Source organism: Lipotes vexillifer, unplaced genomic scaffold (genome assembly GCF_000442215.2).
Source record: "Lipotes vexillifer unplaced genomic scaffold, Lipotes_vexillifer_v1.1 scaffold1226, whole genome shotgun sequence".
NCBI classification, from domain to species: Eukaryota; Metazoa; Chordata; class Mammalia; order Artiodactyla; family Lipotidae; genus Lipotes; species Lipotes vexillifer.
The window spans coordinates 929,954-942,249 of record NW_006784227.1 but is presented as its reverse complement, the minus strand read 5'-3'; the positions used below and the strand labels follow the sequence as shown (position 1 = coordinate 942,249).

Genomic DNA, 12,296 nt, shown 5'->3' with positions numbered 1-12,296 from the left:
AGGGAAAAAAAAGAGAATAACTCATAAATTCATTAAAAAATGCTTTTTATATAGAGAAGAAGCATTGCCACACTTACACATACTCAGCATGTTTTAATTTCTTCACATTGTCTTAAATCTTAAACTCACATTTTTATTTAGGAACTATGAAATAAAACTACTCTCCAAAGTCACTGTTTTAAGTAAATGTAAATCTTTTACTGGGTAATTTGCCACTGCCCCCAAAAATTATTTCTGAAAGCCTCTTTCTGGGATAAATGTGATGAGAGTGTGCTCACCCAGTATAGCACACAGGAGAGGGATCTGAGCCTCCCAACTCCTAACTCTTAAGAATTTACCATAATTTGACAATGTCTTACTCTTAAAGGCAATAATACCAAGTTATATTTTTGTTAATCGTAAGTTGTCATCGTTTTATTTTCTCAAATTAATGAATTCTAATCCTTCTAAATTTTAAACTACAGAGCAGTTCCTTTTAAAGGTCAAGCAGCTGCACCATTAGGAAACCACCTAAAGTACAGAATTTTCTCAGGTGAGCTGTTAAGCATCTTGGTGCCCTTCACCTTTCCTGTTAACTGTACTCCTGTGTCAGAGTGAATTTTACATGACAGAAAAATAAAGAGGAAAAAAAAGTACTTTTCAGGGCAGAAGTTACATTTTATGCTGCAAATGACCTACATTCAAATTCTCTGAAGGCTACATATATGCGGGAGTGTGTTCCTACACAATTCCTAATTTTGTTCATCTGCCTGGATGGGACCCTTGAGAAATTTTCTTAATCTACTCTATTGTTCTTCCAAAAAGTACTTTATGAATGGAAACAGTATGGAACCAGTAAGGTAAGCCGCATGTTATTTGCTCCTTTTGGGGCAAAGTTGGATGAGTAAGGTACCAAAGTTTGGTTTGCTACAATAATACATGAAATATTTATATGTTCATTAAAAATGTGTGTACCGGGGACTTCCCTGGTGGTCCAGTGGTTAAGAATCCACCTTCCAATGCAGGGGACACAGATTCAATCCCTGGTGAAGGAACTAAGATCCCACATGCCACGGGGCACCTAAGCCCAAGCCCGCGTGCTGCAACAACAGAGCCCACATGCTCTGGAGCCCGCACACCACAACTAGAGAGAAGCCCACACACTGCAACGAAAGATCCTACATGTCGCAACTAAGACCTGACACAGCCAAAAATAAATAAATTAATTAATATTTAAAAATGTGTGTGCCAAATATTACAACACTTTTTTAAATTAATTAATTAATTTTTGGCTTCGTTGCTGTGTGCGGGCTTTCCCTAGTAGCAGCGTGCGGGCTTCTCACCGCGGTAGCTTCTCTTGTTGTGGAGCACGGGTTCTAGGCGCGCGGGCTTCAGGAGTTGTGGCTCCCGGGCTCTACAGCGCAGGCTCAGTAGTTGTGGCGCACGGGCTTAGTTGCTCCGCGGCATGTGGGATCTTCCCGGACCAGGGATCAAACCTGTGTCCCCTGCATTGGCAGACGGATTCTCAACCACCGCACCACCAGGGAAGTCCTCTTTTTGTTTTAAGAAGTGCAATCATGCAGATGTATAAATTCTGAAATAGAACATAATGAAACCCAATCAGTTCAAGGTCATGATTAGAACATTACAGTTAAAGATTATAGCTAAAAAGAATAGCCCTGGGCTTCCCTGGTGGCACAGTGGTTGAGAGTCCCCCTGCTGATGCAGGGAGCACGGGTTCATGCCCCGGTCCGGGAGGATCCCACATGCCGCGGAGCGGCTGGGCCCGTGAGCCATGGCCGCTGAGCCTGCGCGTCCAGAGCCTGCGCTCCGCAACGGGAGAGGCCACAACAGTGAGAGGCCCGCGTACCGCAAAAAAAAAAAAAAAAAAAGAATAGCCCTTTGCCATTTTTACAAAACAAAGCAACTGTGGTAGAAACTTGGTACAGACAGTGAACAGAAAATGGAATCATCCTGTCATCTTCATTTCCCAGAGGCAAATTTTTAAACTGGAGAAGAGAGTGGTGGTCACAGAAGATCAGAGTTGAGAGGGCCTTCCTCCTGCCATTTCTTAGCTGCAGGCAAGCTCACTGCTCATGCAAGAGTTATATTCTGACTGAGGACACGGGTGAGCAGTCATTAGTACTAACATCTCTCGTACCACTAATAATACTTCCCTTCCTCAATCTAATCTTTGCAACATCTTCGAAACACTAAAATTTCACCATTTAATTGACTTTCATCAAACACTGCTTTATTTGCTAGGAAGGCGGTAAGGGAGGCAAAATATAACTGTGAGCTCCTTTTCTGAGTCAGCTGGGGTCACACCTGGCTAAGCTATACCACCAAGTGTCAGGAATATACCTCGTTCTAAAAAAAGATATTAAATATGCTGTCACCTTGACATTAGCCAGAATTAACCTAACAAATTGTGCCAGTAGCAAGTTGAATAAATGAAATTCCAATTATTGCTTTTAAGACTGAAATTACAACTCATATCACAGGTATTCTTAATTAATGTTAAAGCTAGTACTTGCTTTTACTAGGTTATGTCTATTCTGCTCTATTTTCCAATTTCACATATACAGCTTTGTCTTTTGTATAACAAAGTAACAAAATTCATTTTTAGGATCTCAGTCAAAAAAGCAAATTCTGGTCTAGGTAAAACTCTGGTCTAAACCAAGGTGTTATTTCTCACTCATATTTTCACAGTTTTATAATATTTGCAGTAAATATTCCTTCTTTCATAGTAATCTTTACATTTACACACATAATCTTTACATATGTGTATATATGTGTATGTGGAAAGAATACGTATTTACAGCATTATCATACAACTTCCTCAGTATGGACAAGATTATTCTTACCTCCAGAATTTATCTTAACAAGTAAATTCAATACTTTTAAACAAATATGACTTTAAAGATGTAGCTAACAGAAATAATACTTTGAAAGATAAGCCATCACGGTTGTGTTAGATTCAGTGGACCCATAGTTCTACAGTAAGAGAAAATTTATATTGGACAATTTTCCTCAAATGCCTTATGTATAAATTTTCCTCAAATGCCTTATGTATAGTTATGGGTAATTATATACATACACTTTTTATATACATATACTTTGGAACATTCAAAAGTACAGATTTGTTTTTACCATAATCAGTAACAGACTTTGGAGCACGTTGCTCTGTTTCAGTATTTCTCTTCTTGTTCTTGGATTTCCAAGCATGATACACTTTTAGTCTCCTATGAAATTCTTCTCTGCAAGCTGCCAGGAGCTCAATATCTATCAATTACACAGAGAGAGTTAAAAAAACAACAACAACAGCAACTAACATCGTAATTTAGTTGTCTAGCATAATTATCCTGTGGCATAAATATATATATTTTTAACATCTTTATTGGAGTATAACTGCTTTACAGTGTTTTGTTAGTTTCTGCTGTATAACAAAGTGAATCAGCTATACATATACATACATCCCCATATCTCTTCCCTCTTGAGTCTCCCTCCCTCCCACCCTCCCTATCCCACCCCTCTAGTGGTCACAAAGCACCGAGCTGATCTCCCTGTGCTACGTGGCTGCTTCCCACTAGCTATCTATTTTACGTTTGGTAGTGTATATATGTCCATGCTATTCTCACACTTCGTCCCAGCTTACCCTTCCCCCTCCCCGTGTCCTCAAGTCCATTCTCTACGCCTGCATCTTTATTCTTGTCCTGTCCCTAGGTTCGTCAGAAGCTTTTTTTTTTTTTTTTTTTTTTTTAGGTTCCATATATATGTGTTAGCATACGGTATTTGTTTTTCTCTTTCTGACTGACTTCACTCTGTATGACAGACTCTAGGTCCATCCACCTCACTACAAGTAACTCAATTCCGTTTCTTTTTAACATATATATTTTTAAATGAAGATTTCATTTTTAAATTTACAAAATCAAAAGTAAACTAATTATTGATAAAGACGAGCACTTCATTGTAATACTATCTTTTACACTTACAGAGCATTTTCTTAAACATTATTATTACGTTATATCTTTCCTCCACGCAAGAACCCTGGACTAAATAGGTCTTTTATAGATGAAGAACTTGAAAAAGGAAGGTTAAGTCACTTGTCCAAGGTCACAGACCACGACAATAGAATAAGAAGTCACTGTGTTCAAACACAAGCTAGATTTACATGTACCACATTTTTTACATTTGTACTTATGCAGATAAACTCAGTGAAGAGGCAAAGAACATAGTGAGGCGTCCTGTACGATTATGACACTTGAAGTCCCAGTTACAGTGTCCTGAATTCAAACACTATGATTTATACGTGAACACAACTGTGTGGGATTCTCTGGATACAGCCTTTTACTCTGTTCTGTTGGAAGAAAAATTACTTTAAAAAGGACCGACTCCATTGCCATTTTTTACTTTGCATTCATAGACCAAAATAGTCTGATATATAGGTATTTAACTATTATGAATAAGGTTAGGAGGGTCAGTCATTAATATAGCCCAAACCATAATTCCTCTATGCTTTTCCTCTCTGGCCTATGCAAGAGACGGGCAAAATGAATTTAACTTAATAAGTATGTCTTTCTTTTAGCTTTGTGAAGAAACTAGGTCTTCATTTCAAGGTGAGAGTAACAAAGAGAATGACTTAAACTAATTTACATGAAAAAAATTCCCATCCCAATCTAGGTATTTACTTTATATTACCCGACAGCGATAGAGTCTTCCCACTTTTCATCCTCCCCATACACTTACCGCAAGAAGTATTGATGGTATCACGTAGTTCTGCGTATTTCCATTTACTAAGATCATACTTCTTGGTACCAGCAGCCGCCTTGGTGGCCTGTACAGCAGGGCCTCTGTAATTATTACACATTTTTGCATATTTAAACTTAGAAGCACGAATGAAATGTTGACTAAACAGGCAAGAAAGTGAACATAAGTTTGAGAACTGGAAAAACATATAATAATTTTTGTATCTTTGACAGACGAGATTAAGAATGGTGTACTACGGGATGCCCAGGTGAATTAAAATTTTCCAGTGCGTCATTCAACAGCCATATTAGATTTTCAATCAGAAATTCTGATTCCAATATTCTAGTACCACAGACTTCCCCCAGGCTTCAGTTTAAATCTTCTAACTCATGGATATATGAACATCAAGACAATACATTTACACATATTTCTCAAAATCAAAACTACAGTGAGGTATCACCTCACACAAGTCAGAATGGTCATCATCAAAAAGTCTACAAATAATAAATGCTGGAGAGGGTGTGGAGAAAAGGGAACCCTCTTGCACTGTTGGTGGGAATGTAAATTGGTGCAGCCACTATGGAGAACAGTATGGAGGTTCCTTAAAAAACTAAAAATAGAACTACCATATGATCCTGCAATCCCACCCCTGGGCATATATTCAGAGAAAACCATAATTTGAAAAGATACATGCACCCCAATGTTCATTGCAGCACTATTTACAATAGCCAAGACAAGGAAGCAACCTAAGTGTCCATCAACAGATGAATGGATAAAGAAGATGTGGTCCGTATATACAATGGAATATTACTCAGCCATAAAAACGAAGGAAATAAATGCCACTTGCAGCAACATGGATGGACCTAAAGATTATCATACTAAGTGAAGTAAGTCAGACAGAGAAAGACAAATATCATATGATATTGCTTATATGTGGAATCTAAAAGAAATAAAAAGACACAAATGAACTTATTTCCAAAACAGAAAGAGATCACAGACACAGAAAACAAATTTATGGTTACCAAAGGGGAAAGGGGGTGGGGAGGGATAAACTGGGAGGGTGGAATTAACATATACACACTACTATGTATAGACTAGATAACCAACAATGACCTACTATATAGCACAGAACTAAACTCAATATTATGTAATAAGGGAAAAGAATGAGAAAAAGTATGTGCGTGCGTGTGTGTGTGTGTGTGTGTACGTGTGTGTATATATAACTGAATCACTGTGCTGTACACCTGAAACTTACATGATATTGTAAATCAACTACACTTCAATTGAAATTTTTTTTTAAATCAAAAGAGAACTCCTCAACATACTTGAAGATCATTAGAGGCACATGAAGGGTTTGTTTATGAGCCAATCACCTGCAGACTACTGGAACCTGCAGATGGCCAAGCCCCACCACTCCTAATGGCTCACAGACTCTCCCTGGGCATCTGGATGTTTAGAGGTCCCCAGGGGAGTAGCCAAACTACCACCCAAACTACCATGTCTTTAGAGACATGCTAAAAGAGCTGCTGGAGCCTGGAAACTCCTGTGACTTTTGAGCTTCTGTGTTAAAAAAATACTTAGAAAAGTTCTGTAAGCAGATAAAACCACACCCTCGTATTTAGTGAGTAATAATAGGACAACTAGTACATTAAAGGAAAAGGCTGCAGGTCATGAGACAGATAACAGAGATTTCAAAGGGCACAAGTGCTTTATCTTGCCCCATGTAGGAGGAACATTTGAGTGGGAAAAGAGGAAAGAAATAAAAAATAAAATACATATATTTAAAATATAAAAAATAAAATAAATAATTTAAAAGTTAAATGGGATAAGCTTTTTTGTAGCACTGAGGCTGAGCACTTAAGATTTGTTTCTATACACATAATTTGAAATAATTATTCTAAAAATACAGGGAAAATTTCTTTTCTGTAAAAATGAACATTATTTTTCAGCAAAAGATTACACTTGCCACATAGCAGACACTCAGAATAAGCTGCAAATGAACTTTTAAGCTCAATGTAACAAAGGAAGAATTTAAATACATCATATTTCAAGACATGAAAATAAGATGGCACAACATTAAAAGAACTAAATATTAAAGAACTAAAATATTACTTCTCAGGTATCACACAAAGCATTTCCCCTTTGTGATCTACCACCTGGAAAACATTCCTCTTAAAGAGGGGTGATCGTAGTATAATACTGAAAATGAGCTCATATTTTTCTCAGCATTCTACATTTTGAAAGACAACAGCGATCTTGGCAAACAATCAAGACACAGACACTTGATGAGACTGATGTTATTTAAAAGTGATGCTTGAAAATATGTACGCTCCTTCCTCAAATAAGGAAAATTATTCCTTCAGCATTAAGCTTAACAATGAAACAAATAAGGTACTTTTGCCTCTTTAAAAGGCCTATTTATGCTTTCCTTTTAGAGAATAAAAATAGCATACTTCACTCTACATACTTAGAAACTGTTAGACATGATTCTTAGTCACTTACAAGCCTGGCTAAAGAATAATGTGTGCCCATTTAGTCCTTCCTGCGTTTTCATGGTTAAAATCTGTTTCAAGTTTACTGCAAAACCTCTTCTTTTCATAAGATGTGTGACTGGCCATTCTCCATGGAGCTTTTTCTTAATTGCTTTGCTCAAAAAGAGCCAGCTGTGTGTCAGCAAGGTTTCTCTATTACCCTTAACAACAAGTTATGCTTTTAACATTATTCAAATATTCTCTTTTTTTCCTACATCCTGAAACCACCATTCAGTAAACAAAAAAATTATTTTTTCTTCCTAGCTCTTCTACCAGTCTTTTCTAGAAGAGCAGCTGAAATTATGGGGTTTTGTTATTGTTTTCTTTCCTCCTGAAAGAGAAAGTGAATCTACACACTATGCGTTTATAGACTCTCAGAATATATACGAGATGTTGATATACATAAGGTGTTTTGATACTTTTAAAAAATCACACTGAATTCAAACTATTTTTGCTTAAAATGTTTTTACTATTACTAACTTTTCATTCATATTACGTCAAACAAAAATACACCTGCTAAAAAAAGCATATTCAGCATCGTAAGAAGTACACAAATCGAGTTCATTTAAATGCTCCCCCCCCAGTCTTTGGCATTACTAAAATAGTAAAATGAAGGTACACCTTCATTTACTGATTATTTAGACTTGCGGTAAAGACAATCATGTGAAATACAGAGTAACGTAGTAGCAAAACTGACTTTTGATTTTTAAAAATATATTAATTTTAACACTTTCAATTAACTCTGAAACTTCAGAGTTGAAAGTTAAAATGTTATTGATTCATATCCACTTGATAATGGACCAGATCCTGCTGGATAGATATATTCCTTGGTGGCTCGACTTCTACACCGGTGGTGTTCCGCCTCTGTGCTGTGGTGGACAGGGGCTGCCTGGAGCCCCACCCTTCCTCACGTCCCCTGCAACCAGGCGCAGCGGGCCCAAGGACAGGAAGGGCTCCCCTACTGAGACTGAACTGGTAGGGGCTCATGGTAAGCCCGACAGTACTACCAACAAGGAACAGCCTCAACCAAAATGCCAATGGTATCCCCACTGAAAAATGCCAATTTAGAGGAACACTGTTTTTTGTTTTTTTTTTTACCTTTTTCTATGTTAGTGTGGCCTGAGGGCAGAGTCACATTTCTTGTACCAAAAATTTACATGGAAAGGACAGGCTACTCATATAACAGGTTCTGGTCCAAATAACGAAAAGTAATTTAAAAAATATGATTTTGAGGTGACGCTCATTTCCCCAAATTACACTGCACTAACCTACTCAAAATTTCTGACATTTCTTTCGCCATTTGTTCCCTATAAGAAAAATGATAATACAACATAATTAGATAAAAGACACCTATACAAATTACTTAAAAGATCTAAAAGTATAATTAAAATTTATATTTTCAACAGGATTGTCGCTTTATTAACCATACACTATTCTTTTACTTCGTAAAAGTCGATGACATACTTTTCAATATATATAGCCATACAAAACAGCAAAATTTTTGTTTAAACCCAGTTAAAGTTACTTGCACTTCATTTCTGCAGTAGGAACTTTTAGATAAAATCTCATGAGAGCCATGCTTCTGTGATATTTTTATGGATAGAATATAATCAGCATGTTCTAAATGCATACAGGTAACTTGGCACGATACAGATTCTGTACAAGGATTTTTGCACCGGGGTTGCTTAGTAAATATTAATTAGACAAGGTATAATAGTGGTAAACCAAACTGATCTATTTTACAGTGCCAGAGTTTAAATAGTCTGATATACTCAAAGCTCTAAAATTCTGAATCAAAGCATGCCTAAGAAAATTCAAATGCATCAAGCACTTGTTAAAGATCTGAAGTGTTCTGACCTTTCAAGGATAAACATTTTCCAATGGCAAAAACTTGCTTTTCTTTTATTACCCAGAAGAGTGTAACTTTTCTCAAAATTTGCTTAATTCTGTGAAGTGGAATGTTCATGTCATCATGTTCCTCAACTTCATTAGTATTTTATTTTCCTGACCTTTGTGCTCTTCCTTCATAATTAATCATTTTCGCATTCATTCTATTCATCAGACTCTGGTAACCTCAAAATCTTATAAGTCAGCAAAAATCACAAGAGAAGAAGATGGCTATGTTTGCCTCAGGGCTCAGTTTTCCGGATGCCGGCCAAGAGGTGGGACCCTGATTATAAAGGAGCAAAGTCCTTGTGAGGAACACTGGCTAAGGTTCAATGCTGACAGAGGTCTAGCCAAGCAAGCACAGTCAGAGAAAAAATAATCTTTCAAAACTGATGATCAAGGGCAACAAACGCAAAGTAAAAAAACACAAATATCATCAAATAAAATCAAACTAATAAGAATTTTCTAACTTCACATTTCTTTTCCCACAGCAGATTTCAAGGGAATGCACAGCCTTTCAAAGCTCTTTACTCCATAGTCTGTTCATCATATGGAGATTTCATACGCAGATGCCCTCACACCACCCACGCTGGACGGGCAATCTCTACTGATTCAACATCCCACCTGAGCATGTTACTGCTCTAGGAGCTGCACCACATATACTGGATAGAAAAGGCTCCTGCATCCAGGTGTTTTTTTTCCTTCTGATTTTTCCAACCTATATGCAAATGCTCACAGTTTCACCTCAGACATAAGCTGGTTGCTAGGCTTATTTAATTCGAGCTCAAATGGTTAACTATGAAGCAGTGGATGCAACGGCACCCACTCAGAGATAAGTTTCAAAATTTGTGGTGCGTTGTGGGAGCAATGATGCTATGAGAGTCCACTGCAGGCATCAGATGAGGTGAGGGGTCAGGGATGCCAAATGTCCTGCACAAGAACTGCCCCACGTCCCATATGACTTTAACATGTCCACCAGACATACAGAGGTGAAACGCACATATACATATAGTTACATGTAAACTACATACACATAGTTATACATAAAGTTCTACATGTAAAACAACCCTTTTTTTGCATGGTTTTAGTATTCACAGAATTTCTCTAGGAATTTCTCCACTATTGTATAATGGAGAGGACAGTGTTTAACTCTGTGCAGAGCTTTACAAAGGACTGTTCACAATTTCGCAGCATTTAACTGACTGATACAGCTGTCATATATCAATTTGCATTTGTAGCTGCTGCACTCATGGTGATTCTATGTATATGTGAAAACATCTGAGTACCTGACTACGTTTTCCTGTAGTTGTGAGCAAGCACTTTCATATTAACGTAAATATAATAAAATAAATAATTATAAATTACTGTCCTTTTATTTCTCTTTTACATGTATTGCTTAGAGAGAATTATTAATGTAGGTTGCATCATTCATAAAGCATTTGTTATTTGGTACTGGGGTCTGACAGAGTTAAGAACCATCACTATAAGGGGTACAGCTGGAGTCCTAAAAGCTATTAAAATTCATATTTAAAAAAATTATATACATATAGCACATATGTAAAAATATATGCAAAAATATATTTTATGCATATAAAGTGTAATTTATATGTATATCCCTATTGCTACTTAGATTCTCTCTCTGTGGGGAGATTTTCATAACAAAAAGATACACGAGCACCAATGTTAGCATTCCGTATATAACTTTAGATTATGAGCTATTTTAGATATTAGCAGAATGAACTATTATATACACGGAAAACTAAGCTATCTGCCATGACTCAAATACTTTAAATATTTTATTTATTCTTATTTACATCTCTACATCTACTTTTATAACGACATAAGTAAGGGATAATTAAAAACACATAAAACAAGATGGGTATTGAAGTTTAAACAAAGTGAGCAAACAGAAAGAAAGAAACCAAATCATAAACTACTGTGACTGAGCACAGAACTCCCAGGAGCAGTAAACATTTTTCCTGGGCAAAATAATAATGATGATGATGATGATGATGATGTAAAATTTACTTCAATGAGGAAAATGCTCCTCCTAAAAAGTATCCACAACCTAATAAAGGAGAGACAAAAAAAAGGTTATATGATTAAATCAGTTTTAAAAGGGAAATGACATACGGTGTCATTCTGGGTCCTGCTCCGTTAATCCTGTGAAAAGAATACGTATATTTTAGTCAATACCATAACCAATTCTGAACTGTGAAAATCTGGATTGTGCCAAATTTGTATTTCAGTGCCTTTGCAAATTGATTTTAAAAACTCCATTACCTCTATTTAATCTATGTATGAGAACACTCAGAATTTTAATGTTCTTAAATCTTCATTACAAATGATTAGAAAAAAATAAAGGCATTCTGTGAAAATTAAAGAGTGAATATATTACATCTAGATTAAAAAACTATTCATGTGAGGTTTGTGTGTTTGTTTTTAATAGAATCTAGATATTACTTTACAATTTAAGGTAGTGTGAAATCATTACTTTGCATCAGGATCATATGTGTAATTGATTGAGATATTTTAAAATATATTACGCATGCAGGAAACAATTCTTACTTAGAAGTTACTGGATGGGAAGCCAAGCTGGAAAAGTAACTTGAAATTGTTTTGTAATGTATCACAGAACCCAAGAACATTTTCATGCCATATATTAAGAACAAAGTCACTTAGAGAGGTTCTTACTCATAAATGTGTTAGAAAGAATTCAGTGCTAACAAAGGTAACATAAACATTCAAAAACATTTAGATGTAGCCCATGGAGTAAGATAAAATTATCAAACACGGAAAATCTATAGAGAACACCATATCCACAATGAAGTGCTAATGCTTTTAGTACAGTGTATAAAAAAATAACCTGGCAGTTAGTTCAGAAGGGAAGGAGTTCATGGGGACCCGAGGGTCAGCTCTCTTCCTGGAAGACAGCTGGCAGACAGGACCTGAAGGGACAGTCCAGGGAGGGACACCATTCCTAAGGCTGTCCCACAGGAGAACTAAACTAACTCTTCTGCGGTTCAAGTCATAACTGCTTGAGTATCTCCTAATTATTTGGTAGTGGTCCCATTACCTAGTTAATTGTGTTAACTTAAATCCATAGGTAATTCCTCCCTTAAGTTAAAGGTCCTAAATGGTCCACTCTTT

At 36.5% G+C, this 12,296-nt stretch overlaps 1 protein-coding gene across 3 annotated transcripts in view; it reads right to left on the bottom strand.

Moving 5' to 3' along the window:
- The window catches only part of MYO6 (myosin VI), a 117,084-nt gene that overhangs the window by 5,196 nt on the left and 99,592 nt on the right, over window positions 1-12,296 (bottom strand). For 2 of the 3 annotated variants that reach the window (XM_007456605.1, XM_007456604.1), the window contains 2 exons: window positions 4,729-4,832; window positions 3,133-3,264 (listed from right to left, as the gene is read on the bottom strand). In XM_007456605.1, the coding sequence (XP_007456667.1) occupies window positions 3,133-3,264; window positions 4,729-4,832 (236 nt within the window). Of the gene's footprint in view, window positions 1-3,132; window positions 3,265-4,728; window positions 4,833-8,527; window positions 8,567-11,279; window positions 11,310-12,296 lie in introns of all 3 variants that reach the window. The other variant, XM_007456603.1, reaches the window with a different exon arrangement.